Raw genomic sequence first — 15,726 nt, 5'->3', positions numbered from 1 at the left:
ATTTATTAGCATCTTTATTATATTAAGTAATTTGAGTAAGAGAAATCAGACATTTGTTTTGATATTGTGAAAGATTGCAAGTTCAGGAAGAAGTGTTACTGAGTTACCTTGTAAAGATACTGATTTGTTGATACCCTATGACAGATTGAAGCGAACTGTCCTAAACTAAAGTAGTTTAAAATGTTAACAACACAAAATTCCAGAGTCTTATCAAGTAAATACTTGTGTATACTTGAGTGATTTTAATATGGTGACTTCAATATGTATGAGAAAGTTTTTGAAGAGTGCCTCCTTTTCTAATCCCACTTAAAGCATTTCCTTTTTATTTTTGGAATTGAAAAACAATTTTGAAAGATTTGAAAGATTTTGAAAGAAATTTTGTTTCTATGAAAATCCCCATTTAAACTAAAAAATTATTGAAAAAGTGATGCCATTTAGTGGTATCTAGTAGGAATATTGATAGGCACGCATCCATATCTTCTGTTCATGTTTCAGTAGTTAATTTTTTCATTGTCAATATGTCTTGGTGTACAAGTTCCACAGTCTCTTTTCTTAATGCTGTGCTTTTATGACTGGAAGAGATGTGAGCTAATACTGTGAGTCTTATTTGGGTGTTAGAATTGGAAATGTATTTTTAAGAGTGCTCTAATTTTCTGATTATTTTCATGCAATTGAATCAGTTTTTATAAAGTCGGTCTATGAATCAATGAGCTAATTAGTATGAAAATAAGTACCAAACAGAATGCCTAGATTTACCAGCAATTTTCAATCATTAAAATGATCTGCTAAGATATCACTTGGCTGTTCTTTAAGAGAATGGAAATGCGCCCTAATCCTGACGTCTGTTTCACATGACCAGAAAAACGGGTTGAAGGATTGGACCTTTCATTCCATTGTGTGAGAACTGAAGTGCTGTTTTCTTTCTTACAATTTTGTATTATCTACAGTGATTCATCAAGTGAATATTCTGACTGGACAGCTGATGCTGGAATTAATCTCCAGCCTCCAAAGAGACAAACGAGGCAGGCGGCTCGGAAAATCTGTAGTAGTTCTGAAGATGAAAATGTGAAGGGAACAAAAGGAGTGGAGCAAAAGCGAAGGAAACTAAAACAACCTAGAAAAAAGGTTGGCATTTTTAATTTATGAGGGCCTTTTTGACTTCATAAATACATGTTTTTTTCTTTAACTGTTTGTGTTTTTTTCCTAATAATCGTTAAAGAAGACCGACAGTGTATTTTTAAAGAAACCTAGTCTATTTATGAACATCTTAATCTTCTGTTTTATTGATAATGAACGTTTATTACCACCCATGAGTTAGTTGAGATTTCTGGAAGGTTCCAGCGTAGCTTTGCCCTTCTATATAGTTATCTTTAGATCATGCTTTATAATCTATTGTTGTATACTCTGCCACAGTAACTGCAGTTTGTGCTCTAAATTTAATATATTTAAGAAACCAAGTGGACTGCTTTCAATGGAGGGGGAGCCCAGTGAGGAGTGGCTGGCCCCGCAGTGGATCTTGGACACCATACCGCGCCGCTCACCTTTTGTCCCGCAAATGGGAGATGAGGTAATTCCAACTGTAGCAGTCTTTAAATTCCCATCTAGGCTGATGAACTTCTGTTTGGTTGGCACTATTAAATCTAGCTTTCAGTGACTCATGGTCAAGATAGCTGACTTAAGGAACCAGATGTTTACAGATAGCTGTCCTATGTCCCTTTATGTGCACATGCAATTTCTGAATAGAAAGAAGAATTGTTTGTGCATTTTCAAACAAATCTCTGTGCTTTGTAATGATCTCAATTTTGAAAGTCTATACAGGAACAAAACTATCAGTAAAATAAACTTTTTTTTTTTTTTTTAATTCTCATTTTAGATCATATACTTCAGGCAGGGCCATGAAGCTTATGTGCGGGCAGTAAGAAAAGCAAAAATTTACAGTATTAACATGCAAAAACAACCATGGAACAAAATGGAACTCAGGGTAAGTTTAAGGGATACTTCAAAGTGCTGAATGCCTCTGTAGTGTTAACTTGGCATTACAAGCCAGTATGAAAGAGTGTTGGACTAGATGACTGCCAGAGGTCCCTTTTGCATTTGTTTTTTTTTTTTCCTTCTTAACTCTCATTCAAGCAGTATCCACCCCACAAAAGATGCTTATAGTTCTATCAATGCTCTGCAAATGACCTGAACATATAGGTGGTGTCACTGTTTTAAATGTGATTGCAACAAGTAAATAACTTAATGCATGCATAAGCTTCCTTGAACAAGATATAGTTAAGCATATAATTGTGTATGGTAATTGTTGGAAGAGCTTGACATAATATTACAACATGTTTTGACAGAATAAAAGTGTTATAGATTGTTTGGCTAGGTATTATACTTATGTAGTTCTTCTATTTTTTCTTAACCTTTTTACTTTGAGTTACTGAGTCCAGTGACACCGAATGCTCAGTATTTTCATATTGTGTTTTGCTTTATTTAGATTTCATATCAAGCAAAGAGCATATATAAGTGCTAATATTCACATACATATGAAAATAAAATTGCTTTACTGGAAATATATCCTGATATTAGTGCTAGTTACTAAGTGATTTCACCTGTAATCTTCAAAGACATCACTAGATACCTCTCAAAGAATAAAGAAATGCTATTTCACTTAGGATACACATCTTAAAACCTGCTCATGGTTGACAAGATGTGATTGTACAATGCAATATTGAATTTCCACTCCAGAAGGAAGAGTTTCCTTTTCCTTCCCTGTACATTGCTATACAAGGGTGAGAGGCCTTGGCTTTAGTCAGGAATAACCCTTGGTGCCATCACTGTGGTTGAAACAGAAAGTAGTGTGCCTTAAAGTCTTCTCACAGAAATTAAATGAGTTGTGGGCATCTTGCTCAGTGCCTCGGTGTATTTGTGAACATCTTTTATTTTTAGTATTCTTTTTAAGGACACTGTGATTAATTTCTAGTTTTTGGTAAGGAAAACTTTTATGGGTGAAATTACCTGGGCTGCAAAATGGGAACATTTGTTTATTGTTTATAGGTCTGGTACTTTAATGTGGATGTTCCTATTGTAAACATGTTAAAATAATATTGTTCTGTGCATGTTGGTTAATAGGAACAAGAATTTGTGAAGACTGTAGGAATTAAATATGAAGTTGGGCCCCCTACACTTTGCTGCTTGAAGCTTGCATTCCTAGATCCAATCACAGGCAAAATGACAGGAGAATCATTTTCCATTAAGTGAGTAACTGAAATTCTGATGGTATTCTTTAAGAAATTGTATTGAGCCTTAGAAGCTTCCACCATTTTTTTCCTTCTCTTTCAAGATATGATGGCATGAATTCATTATTATGCCAAATGTGAAAAGAAAATGCATGAATTTTTGTGTTAGGAGACTGTATTGTATGTATGGTACAATGCTTGTGGGTAACAGAAATAATATTTTTCTATTTCACAAAGGTATCATGATATGCCAGATGTTATTGACTTCCTTGTGCTGCATCAGTTTTATAATGAAGCCAAAGAGAGGAACTGGCAAATAGGTAACGACTTCCACTTCCATATGTTTGCAGAGTTTCTTTGCTTGCTTAATAGGCTAAAATTTGGTGGTTGTGTTCTTTTGATTTTCTCTGAATATCATATATTTCAGACATTGAAGTGGGGGAAGAAATGCTGACGTCACAACAGATTCTAACTTTTAAGTATACAAACTCTTTTTCAAGCAGTGATTATCCTAATGTAAAAATAATTTTACTATATACTCTATTAATAGCTTTACTTTGTGATAAAGATTTTAGAAGATTATAAGTTTTATTTTGTAATTAATTTACAAATCTTGTGTTTTGTAACTCTCTGATATTCCTGTAGCATTCCCACAGCCTGACTTCTTAGAACAAGGCTTGTGATTTGTGGGGAAGTGTTTGGAAGATGATGTGCAGCATCTTTATAACACAATGTGAAAAGACCCAGTCACACTTGATACTATAGTGATCATTGGAAACGTTATTTGATGTTTACTACAATTCCTCTAACAGAAAAGAGAAATGATAAATTCTGCAAAAATCCTGTTCCTTGCAGGGGATAGATTTCGCAGTATAATAGATGATGCTTGGTGGTTTGGAACTGTGGAGAGTCAGCAGCCTTTTCAGGCAGAATACCCTGATAGTTCCTTCCAGTGCTACTCTGTTCAGTAAGTACTTACATAGTTGCAATGTATGACACGTTGATATGCTCGGTGTGTACTTCAGGAACATGGATCCTTTTTTTCCATTTAAATACATAATAAGCTGCTTTGTTTTCATGTATTTAACGATGATCTTATTCTTAAAGCAACTCTTCTAGCATAAATAGAATTACTGTGAACGCATGGGAGGAAAAATATTTGTTGTTATATTAAGCCAGATGAAAAATTAAATGCTTTAATTTATGTATTTGAATGTATTTTATTTTTATTTTTAAAAGCTGGGACAATAATGAAAGAGAGAAAATGAGTCCGTGGGACATGGAACCAATTCCAGAAGGAAGTAAGCGTTTTTTGAATTCACATCCGTATGTAAAGAAAATAGTTTTGTGTCACTGCCAGTGCTCACTGTTCAATTCTTCATATTTAGCTGCTTATCCAGAGGAGGTTGGTGCTGGAGTCCCTGTGACTCCAGATGAGCTGACGGCTCTTCTCTACAAACCCCAGGAAGGAGAATGGGGGGCCCATTCCAGAGATGAAGAATGTGAGCGAGTAATTCGGGGGATTGAGCAACTTCTTTCTCTTGGTATGTTTGGAGAGAAAAGGTGGAAGTTTTAAGGACGTCAGCATGGCTCCACGTGACTGAATGCTAGATGAGGTGGAATTGGCATGAAGTATTTCAAATGTTCTCAGCTAAGTAATTGAAAAGAGTCTGTTAAATGTCATGTGGCGTCCATGTATTACTTTTGCTGAGTTCTTAGAAAGGAAACACAGAAACTATTATAAGGCATCTTCTTATTTTGTAACTTTCTTGCTGGTATCAGCTGAGGCATCTGAATTACTTTGACCTTTTGTCTTTCAGACATTTCTAATCCCTTTGCTGTTCCAGTGGACCTTAGTGCCTATCCCATGTATTGCACTGTAGTTGCTTATCCCACTGACCTCACCACAATCAGGAGGAGACTTGAAAACAGGTTTTATAGGTCAGTTTGTTTTTCACTTATTTGTAATCTACATTTTCTGTGGACTATTTGAGCAAAATATATTTAGCTAAATAACATGCAGTGCCATTTAGGCAACGTTTGGTAAACTGAAAGCATATACAGTAAGATTCTGTTTGACTTTGTAGAAAGTAAGTCTTTGCTATATGATCATTTATTTTGGCCACACTGTTAAGGCAGAAGCTGATATGTCTGGATCTAGAGTGCCCTTTTTGTTACACATTCAGAGTCTTAGTCCCTGGGTGCATTGTAGGTAGACTATATTTGATCTGTATTTTTGCTGCCTTTGGACCAGATACTTTTCTAGTGCTGTGTTTGCTAGAATTGGGCTAAATAGTTCTTTAAGCTGGAAGTCTTAGTTTTTTCAGTTAAAGTGGTTATAGCTAATATCTTTTTCTATAATGCTCTTTTCCCTGGGGGACCACTGTATCTGCAAGGTTTTCTCTATCTGGGAGAGGACAGTAATCTTCTTCAGTAGGTTTGTCTCCTCTTTTCTTTCCATTCATTGCTGATTTGAAGAGGGATATCTTTCCTCCACAAAGTTACCTGAACCTGCATTCTTAATGGGGCAGTAAGCAGAAGTAAGCAGAACAGAAACCACTTACCTCTGTCTCTGTCAACCTATGTACTTGAATTACTCAATTTTTATTATTATTATTATTAACTCTGTAAATCTACTGAAATCAGAAGGTGAATGGTGTACCCCTTCCACTCCATCCCTTTCATTTTTTTTTGTTGTTTTTGTTTCAGGAGAATCTCTGCACTGATGTGGGAGGTACGATACATTGAACACAATGCCAGGACTTTCAATGAGCCAGACAGTCCTATAGTCAAAGCAGCCAAAATCGTAACAGATGTGTTACTTCGTTTCATTGGGTAGGCATTTTTTTGTCATCTTCGTAGACCTGATGTCTTGAGTTTCTAAGAAATTCACTTAGGTATTTTGACTTTTCTTATTGCTCTGCAGGGATCAGAGTTGTACGGATATATTAGATATATATAATAAGGTGAAAGCAGAAGATCTGAGTAGTACTGATGAAGAGGAAGAGGTAAGACCAGTTAGTATGATTGTGAGAGCTGACATTTTTAAGTTGAGTATCTGGAAAAAATTGCAGAATTTAATGTAAGAGACTACGTGAAGTCAGAATAAACTCAGTACAGCTGCTCATAGCGTGAACGTTTAGGCAGAGGTATATAGCTCAGCAAGAATGAGACTTAGCTGAATTCTCAAGGACTGAACCAAGCCACTAATATTTCTCAGATACTTACGTGTGATTTCTATGGAAGCAAATTTGGGTCGGAAAAGAGTGGCTTTTCTACCTTTTTTTCTACATTCTACCCTGAAGTTATGTAATTTATGATTTAACACTGTTTTCTGTTTTGCTCAAAACTGTCTTTTCATTGGAGTAGTTTGTAATTGTATTAGCTGTTATTTAGTTATAACCCTGCTTGTTTTCATTGCTCTGTGTGCACACAAGCTTTCATGTTTGTAATCATCACCTTTTCCTTTAGGTGGCAGAAGTAGATGTAGATTCAGATGCTCCAGGAACTTCCTCTGGAAAACGACGGGTGAGTAAATCTTTCTGGTTGATTTAGCTTATGAAGACAGGTAGAACAGGTACTAAAATAGTCATTTAGTTCTGAAATAGTTTAAATCTTTTATCAGCCTATAGTCTGTAGTTCAAACAGTATGAATTCAGTTGTATGTCAGTACTGCCAAACGAAGAATGTTGTTGTCCAGGAAAATTTAATTGCTGAAGAATCTTGTTTGTTTGTTTAATCTGAAGGATATCTAGAACAAGTTCAGTTTCCAATCAGAACTGAGGGAAAAGTGACACCAATAGCAGGCTTGAATCTGAAATATTGTGTACTTCATATGGATTTGAGTAATTGTTGCCAGAAAAAGCATATTTCTGCATTTTGCATTCTGCTTATTGTTGTTTATTAAAGCATTAGCTATGCTTTAACTTCTTGCAGTTCTGCTTTTAATTATGAAAATCTATTTCAAATCAACACTAGTAAATTAATAGGAACTTAAAATGGAAATTCTGAATATTTTGAAAGATGATTAAACGTATCTGTTTCCCAGCAGGTAAGAAGACGAATAAAAAGACAGCCTGTGAAAGGAAGTCCTGACGCTTGGAAAGAGCAATGCAAGCAGTTGTTAAACCTGATTTATGAAAGAGAGGACTCTGAGCCTTTTAGACAGCCAGTTGACCTCTTCTCCTATCCTGTAAGTGCGACTTCCGTACTCGAAGTTTTAACAAGCTGATGTTCATCCTTTGACAAAGTTCCACATTGAACATGTTTCTGATGTCTCTTTTATTAGCTGGAATTGATCATGTTCAGTGCACCAATATTTTCAGAGAATTATCTGCAGTAACTCTCAAATCTCTGTCCTAAGTGAAAATAATTACATAACAGCCATTGTTGTGGATGATAATGTAGATGTTCTCAATTGTCTGCCGTAGACATTGTTATTATCAGCTTTTATTAATTCTTGAATGTTCTCGTAGGATTACCGAGATATTGTTGACACTCCTATGGACTTCAGCACTGTGAAAGAAACCTTGGAAGCAGGGAATTACACTAGTCCCTTGGAATTCTACAAAGATATTCGTTTAATATTCTGCAACTCTAAAGCTTACACTCCTAATAAAAAGTCTCGAGTAAGTAAAAATTTATATTTCTTCTTTACAAAGACCTGGGCCTTGCATGAATACAGTACGTGAAGGATGAAAGGTGGGTTGGGGTAAGCTCTGAAGATAGACTAGTTATTTTTGCTTGCTCGAGTAGAGAAAATATTAGTGGAGAGTCACAGCAAGACAGGTGATTTGAGAGTGTTTTATATATGCTTGACGTCAAATTAAGCTTGGTGGTGCATTATTTACTGCTGTGCACCCCCTGGGAAACTTCCCTGTGTATTTATAACTGAACAGCTTGTGAGTCAACTCCCAAATTACTTTAATAAAGTGGTGCATCAATATCCATTTGCTTAAATGCTGTGAAGTGCCTCAGTGGGATGATCGTTGTGGGAGGGCTGGGGCACACAGCTGGGCCTTCTGCCACTGTAGGTTCATCTGCTACCAAATGTGTGTCAACATCCTGAGGTTTTCTAGTCTGTTTTACTGTCTTGGCAACAGCATCCCAAGTGGAGGCAAGAAGGGCAGGACAGTACATGCCAGAGCTAAGGAGACATTGCTGCAATGTAAGAGCCAGGGGACAGGAATTAAGTTGTGTGAATGGAAAGAAAACTCCTTGTCAAAGAAGTTTGGTATTCAGAAAGACTGCAAGAAATGGGAAGAGGTATAAGACATTGATACTGTTGTCTTGATGGTATTTACGTGACATCCATAAGACTGTATGCAACAGAGGAGTATAGACATGAGAAAGAAAAGAAATTTTGCTTTTGTATATGCTGAGTTTGAACTATGAGTTTACACAATTATAAGTGAAAAACATTCTAAGTAAAATTTTGAACAGAAGTAAATTGTCTGAAATACAGAGACATGAGTGAATTTAGGAATGAGGATAGCCAGAGGTGTGGTCTAGAAAGAAGACAGGGAAATAGCTTAAAGATTTTGATATCTGACTTGTAAAAATCAGGAGCGAAGACGCTTTAGGTAGCTTTTCTCTGCAGCTCTAAAGGGATGAGTGTGAGGACTCTTCAGAGGGAATTACAGCCAAAAGCTTAGATGAGGGGACAACAAAGTTGCTGTTGTTTTTTTTTTTTTTTTCCCTTGGTATTTCAAGTTATTTCATGGATTGCTTCCATGCTTTATGGTGATTAAGAACGGAGCAAAACGCTTTCTGTCATAAGAATAAAATTATCTCATGAATGGAAATTATCTGTAAAGAGCTTTGTAGTTGAAGTCACCATGAACTTTTCTTTTGCACTGAGAAGCTGATGTCTAGGCAGTTTTTTATACTTTTTTGCCGATTTTCTATTTTATGAAGTTCTGATAAGTATGGCCATGCTTTCTCACCCCAGATTTACAGCATGACACTTCGACTATCTGCCTTATTTGAAAATCATATGAAGAATATTATCTCTGAGTACAAGTCAGCAATGCAATGCCAGAAGAGGAAAAGGCCCCGGTACCGAAAACGACTAAGAAGCAGCAGCAGTTCACCATCAACTAGCAGAGCCTCTAGGTAACATAATGCTAATGAGATGTGCTATCAGTATCATTTGAGACACAACATAATGGTAGTAGACAAACCTTTGTAAATATGCAGCCAGTAATGGTATTGCTTGTTTCTTGATACAGTTGTTCTTTAGGATGGTAAAATCATGAGCACAAATCCCATGCTCACTTCATGTTTGTGCCTAATTCTGCTAAGTCTATGGAATTAGAAGTAATCCCTCTGGATAAAATGGAAAACCAAATTTATTTTTGCCCTTGTTTCATGAAGGTTGAAAAAATACTGTGTTACCACTTCATTGACTTCTGTATGACACGTTATCTATGAAAACTGAGTATTCCAGTTTGAAAAGGTGAGATGAAAAAAAAAAAAAAGAGCCCTCACATGCCTTGCACTTAAAAGCTCAAATGCCTTTGCCAAACAGGATATTGTAAGTAAGTTTAGTGTTATTACATCTTTGCAGGCACCAAGGGGAAAAAGATCATTAGTGTTATGACTTATATGCAAAAACAAAAACAAACAAAAACAAACAAACAAAAAAAAAAAACCAAGACATCTTGCAGGGAAAGTTGTCATCTTTGATTCCTTTGGTATAAATAGTTTTATCTCTTTGGGGTGTTCTGTGTCTTCAGTCCAAAAGGGAAACAGAAGCAAATGAAGATTCAACCTAAAACCAACCTGAATACCTCATTGCCTTTGACTAGGACCAGCTCTTCAGTTTCATCTCATGGTAAGAAGTTTTCTAATATGCATCCTTTCAGCAGCTTGTCTGCAGAATGATGAAAAAGCTGAAGGATATATAATATTCAGTTGGAGTATTATATTCATGAGACACATGCAAAACTTACCTGTTGAAAAAGCAAGTAGCAAAGTCTTGTAAATACTTTGGTCTTGTAAATACTTGTAAATACGTGGTCTGTAGATCACGTTAACAGGACATGACCCTCTGTTTGTTGGTAAGTTATTGGTAAGGTTCAGAGAATAAGGTAACTTGGCCTGTCCTTGCTAAGAATTAGTTGAGCTTGGACTTCCTGTACATAGGCTTCCTTCATATAGCAAGTACAAATACATTAAGTTACTTTGGGTTACACTGTGGAAGAATCTATGTCTCTTCTTGACTGGAGAGGCAGCTTGGTGAGACTAACCTCCTGACTTTTAGGCCACTGACTAACTACAGAACTTCATTTCAAATGTATAAATAGAGGATGAAAGATCATCTATTGAGCGAGTGGTATCCCATTTTAAGTTTCAGATACAACAGAGGAACCTCTGGGTTCAGCCACTGGTGAAGAAGTGGAAGTCCAGCCGTCTTCCTCAGGCTCAAATGCACAGAATCGAAGTGGAAATACCATTGATCCAGGGAAAATTAAACCAATCAGAAGTAAAGTGACACCAGTGAAACAAGGTGGGACATAACTTTTCTTTCCATGGCTGATTTCACTAGAACTGGAAGTTGGTGCTTCTGGTTGATCTTATGGTATTCTTGTGTGGGTCTTATATATGGTAGCCCCAACCCATACTCAAAGTAATTTAGCTTATTATTTACAGTTCTTGTTGTCTGAACAGTGGCATGCACATAATGCTACATGTAATTCAGTGGAGTCCTTTAAAATTTCTCCTGATGGAAAAACTTCATTGCTTTTAAAAGTCTTGGGAAGTACATTTTCTTCAAGAGTGACAAAAAGGCAAAAAAACTGAAAGAATTTCCACCCCAAAACCTTATCCTTTTAGTAATCAAGTTGAAACCAAAGATAAATAAAAGAATTCCAATTTTAAAAATATATTTTTTATTATATTTGAAATAAGGTGTTATAATTGGAAGTGGAAACAGTTTGAAACCTTCACTATTTTGTTTTTGGGGTGCATCAATCAGAACTTTCACTGTGGTAGGCATTGAATGAGCATTAGTTGAAATTTCTGGAGTCTTTCTCAAGTCCATGCTACTGTGCTGCAGCAGTACTGTGTATGGCAGATGAGTTTTTTGTATCCAGTGTGAAAGAAGATATTTACAAACCTGATGATGAAGAGTAACCTTAAAAACTAATTTGGTCCCAAGACAGCAAAGCACTTTGCAATGTTTTTAACTCAAGGCATTCAGAAATCCCCATGAGCAGTTTGGGCTTGTTTATTGTCCTGAAACTGTTTGCCACAAATGCTCCCTAAAAAAAGCCTTTTGAGAACTTGTGTTTGATGGGAAACAAGTACTACTTGCAGACTGTTGTTTCAATGTATATTTTGGGAGTTTTAAATAGATTTTGGTGTTTTTTTTCTTGACACTATTGGTAGGATTTGTCTAAACTATCAGACATTTGTGTACAAGCATGTCAGTATGTTCTCCTTTTATTGAGTGGATTTGTACTGGACTCTTAGTCAAGAGAGTCTACAGTCTTTACTTCAGTATGTGGTGTACTGTATTTACTTCTGATCTGATAAATTTTCCTCTTAGAGCACCAGTTTGCATACACAAAACATAAAGGTTGTCTCTGGTGGCTAGCTCAGAGTTGGATCATCTCCAGAGCTTGCCACAAAGACTATGAGGTGAATCCCAGTTTCTGTGGCCCAGTTTAGCTCAGACATGATTATGATGATAACTGGATAATTTTGTGTTTGCTTAGATCACTCTCCTGATGGACCACTTACAAATGGGGATGGCAGAGAACCTCGGACAGGAGTGAAGAGGAAGCTAATAAGTGCATCAGAAGATGAGCATCTAGAGGAGGGAGAGGCAGAGGAAGAAGAAAAAAGAGAATTAAAGGAAAAATCTGGTTTGTCTTCATCAGAAAGTGGGGATTCAGGATCTAGTTCAAGTTCTGAAAGTAGAAGTGGCTCTGATTCAGACTCTGAATCAACATCTAGAACAGATCAGGATTACATTGATGGAGACCATGACTACAGCAAAGTTGTGCAATCCAAAAAACCCAAAAGAAAAATCAAAAGAAAATTCACCAGTGGGAAAAGGACCTGGCAGAGCAGAGGGACAGGGAGGAGAGGTAGGTGGGGAAGGTGGGGGAGATGGAGCAGAGGGGGAAGAGGCGGTAGAGGTGGAAGAGGCTGTGGCAGAGGAAGAAGAGGTGGTGGCAGGGGTGGAAGAAGAGGCCGAGGAGGCAGAGGAGCCTCACGAGGAGCCACCAGAGCCAAACGTGCCCGAATTACAGATGATGAATTTGAAACTCTGTTTGGAGGACAATTTGGTGAAAATGTGTTTGGAGGCCGATTCAGTAGAGCACCTCGAATCAGAACGAGGAATGAGGGTAGAAGAACTGTCCTGTATAACGATGATTCTGATAATGACAATTTTGTGCACACCGAGGATCCTTTGAACCTTGGTACTTCCAGGTCAGGCAGGGTGCGGAAAATGACAGAAAAAGCCAGGGTCAGCCATCTCATGGGATGGAATTATTGACAGATGAAAAACTTTGGAACAATTTTAAAAAGAACTTCAATGGCCTTCTACTGCAGGGATTTTACCAGAAAATCTACCAAGCAAGTTGTGCGGGGACTCCACTCACGTTTCACAGTGGTGCTTTTCCATTCTGTCAGTTTGCGTTTGTTTTGAAACTTTAGATCGCCACACTTCATTGGTCAAAGCAAGCCTTATTCATTAGGCCTTAAATTACAGAGATTCTTCCCCACGCACTACGAGTTCATCGCATTAAAGAGGCTTCCAGCTTCTCAATAAGAACGTGACATTTTGAATCATGGTTATGACTTCTCTCCCTTGTTTTGTTTTTGTATTATAGAAATAGCACCTTCTTACAGAGTTTTTATGTGGTTTTTGCCATAAACCCTTATACACAGTAATAATTATAACTTTTGCACAATACACCAATCCTAAAGGCAGCTATAAAATGTTTACAGTTTCTATATTGTAAGAAGGATCTGGATTATTTTAATCTTCCCAGGCCAAACAGTCGTGAATTGCGCTGAACTGAAGTATGTCTATACTACAGTCATGAGGGTCCTGATGTGCTTTCTATCGGTTCTTCATTCGTGTAAAAAGTGACAAAGGGTTGGTGCCTTGTAAATATGTAGCAAACCTTTGATGTGGTGTGTCCTATGTGTGCATTAACTTTATTAAAAAGAGAATACTTGAGAAGTATGAATATCTAGACAAAAGGTGCCAAATGCAAAAGTTATTTGCATCTATTTTCTTTTTGTCCTCTCATATTTTTATAGTATTAATAGAGATTGTGCAGCTAAGTGGTAACTTCAACATTTGAAAGGTTCCTCCTCTTCAAAGCAAAACGTGATTTTTAATAGTAGCTTGGCTACCTCTATTTACAACTACTGGAAATTTAAAAGAAAATAGATGCTATTATTCAGTACGTGTTGAAGTACTGGCAAGAAGGAGCTGTAGAAGGATGGAATTGTTCACCGAGTTGTGTAGTAAAGATATCTTTGTTGACACAATGAAAACAAATCTAAGTAATTATCAGAGTTTTCAGAAGCATAACGTTTTCAGCAGATGGCAGTTTGTTGGTGCGGATAGGCCAACTGTTTCCCATACAATTCTGCTGCCACTTATTCAGTGCAAATCTGTGTTTGTTTTAGTTTGTCCCTTGAAGCTGCTGGGGAAGCAGAATGGAACTCTGGTGGCTGGCAGTGCTGGGAAGTCGCTGTTCCATCCTCCACACGAACTCTGGTATCTCAAGCTTCCAGAAGTGAATTCATGTTGCACTGTATTGTTGTGATACTGCAGAATGCTAACTTGAAACCAGAATCATTTTGGTAGTAGTGGTAGTAGTAGTGGTAGTACAGTGTGTGATGATACAAGGGAAATGTAGAGGCTTTTCTGTGGGTGCAGAGCCAGCAGCCAGGAGCAGGCGCTTTGCGTGGGCTGAGCTGGTGGTGGCAGCCTCTTTGCTCAGCAGGGTCTGCTTGGAATGCATGTGGAACTTCGGTTTTCTCCTGTTGTCTAAAAGAATCTGACAGTTCCAGCTCAGTTGGGTGAGTTAGATTACACTGAAGGAAGAAAAGGAAAGAAAGAGATTGGACGTTTTTGGTGGAGTTTTTCAATATTCTTTTTAAAAACAAAACTAACAAACAAAAACTTTCATCCAGTATCCTGAAGTTCTTCTGTGCACGGCTTGGTCAATGATTCTGGAAAACCTCAGGCAGCAAAGAGTGACCCGTGTATATTCGCAGATGCAGAAAGAATTTAGTTTTTGCCTTTCTATATTGAGCACTATCTATTTTATCTCGCTTTCCAGAACCTCTAGTTAGAAACAAAATGACTTGAAAAAAAACAAAGGTTTAGTTTTGTGATGGAGGAAAGTATATCCTAAATTTCTCAGAGCATTAATATGACTTAATGGTACAGCAGAAAAATCACACTTTATCAACTGTTTTGAATCAGCCATAATCCGTTTCTGAACTTAATTCAGTTGTGTCTTGGTGGAAATACAGTGCAGAGGCACTGCTAGCTCTGTATTGGGCTTTAAAATATAAGTACCTGTCCTATCATCTCTCTCTCATTTTATATATATATATGTGTATATATATATATATATATATATATATATATATATGTATATATATATATATGTATATATATATGTATATATATATATGCATATATATATATATATGCTTATATATTTATTAAAAAAAAATGTATTATTTCTTTGACTGATGGCTCCTCCTACATATGGTAACCTGGAATAGCACGTACGCATCAGCTCATAGTCAGAGCCGTACCTCTTTTAGATCAGTCCTGTTGAGCTAATGTAAACACTATGGGTTCTGTTCTAAAGCCTGAAAATCTTGAAATGCAGAAGAAATGCTTTCCGTATATTTCTGACTGGCCGAAGATCCACTTACATATTTATTTTGTGTAGGGGTTGGGGGGGAGATAAATACGTGGATTCCAGATAAATCATTTTATAATTTGTGTATTTTAGCAACAGTTAGGATAATATTAAACATATTCTCAAATGTATCTTTTCTATGTAATGAAGTACTGTGAAGATAACAGTGAAGCATCACTTTGCTGTGGCGTAAGTATTAATCATATGTGTTACATGGTTAAGAGCTAGGCAGCAGGGTGTGCTGGAACAACAGAGCTATTGCTTATTTAAAAAGAAAACAAAAAAAAAACCTGTTTTGTGCATGAGAACTTTTTTGTAAGCATGAAAAATAACTTGGGTTTAGAGATGTTATTTTTACTCGGTTTTATATCTGGATTCTTTCTCTGAGTTGGGCAAACGATTTCTCATCTCCTCATTCTATGGGATAATTTTAATGTTATGGCAACTTGGATGCTTTCTCTCAAATCCAGATTCTGCCAGGAGCCACTTGCTGCTGCAGAAAGCCCTGCGGGTCATCAGCAGCAGTGAGCTGGTTTAAGCCTTGTGCTGTCTACTCCAAAATTGGACCTAAGAAAAAGGTTGGCAGGCCT

At 36.9% G+C, this 15,726-nt stretch overlaps 1 protein-coding gene across 2 annotated transcripts in view; it reads left to right on the top strand.

The window, feature by feature from the left end:
* BRWD3 (bromodomain and WD repeat domain containing 3) overlaps positions 1–12,732 on the top strand; it is a gene marked incomplete at both ends in the record, with an annotated part of 49,818 nt that extends 37,086 nt beyond the window's left edge. The window contains 19 exons of one of the 2 annotated variants that reach the window (XM_079542084.1): positions 948–1,125; positions 1,451–1,567; positions 1,874–1,981; positions 3,118–3,242; positions 3,462–3,544; positions 4,080–4,191; positions 4,464–4,525; positions 4,613–4,768; positions 5,045–5,165; positions 5,934–6,059; positions 6,151–6,232; positions 6,696–6,752; positions 7,273–7,416; positions 7,700–7,852; positions 9,175–9,338; positions 9,962–10,059; positions 10,576–10,734; positions 11,776–11,883; positions 11,945–12,732. In XM_079542084.1, the coding sequence (XP_079398210.1) occupies positions 948–1,125; positions 1,451–1,567; positions 1,874–1,981; positions 3,118–3,242; positions 3,462–3,544; positions 4,080–4,191; positions 4,464–4,525; positions 4,613–4,768; positions 5,045–5,165; positions 5,934–6,059; positions 6,151–6,232; positions 6,696–6,752; positions 7,273–7,416; positions 7,700–7,852; positions 9,175–9,338; positions 9,962–10,059; positions 10,576–10,734; positions 11,776–11,883; positions 11,945–12,732 (2,941 nt within the window). The remainder of the gene's footprint in view (positions 1–947; positions 1,126–1,450; positions 1,568–1,873; positions 1,982–3,117; positions 3,243–3,461; positions 3,545–4,079; positions 4,192–4,463; positions 4,526–4,612; positions 4,769–5,044; positions 5,166–5,933; positions 6,060–6,150; positions 6,233–6,695; positions 6,753–7,272; positions 7,417–7,699; positions 7,853–9,174; positions 9,339–9,961; positions 10,060–10,575; positions 10,735–11,775; positions 11,884–11,944) is intronic. The other variant, XM_079542085.1, reaches the window with a different exon arrangement.
* Positions 12,733–15,726: the final 2,994 nt, after the last annotated feature.

This window comes from Tetrao urogallus (genome assembly GCF_951394365.1).
Source record: "Tetrao urogallus genome assembly, chromosome: 13".
Lineage (NCBI taxonomy): Eukaryota > Metazoa > Chordata > Aves > Galliformes > Phasianidae > Tetrao > Tetrao urogallus.
Note: the sequence above shows the minus strand (reverse complement) of the source record. Positions and strands in the feature narration are given on the sequence as shown.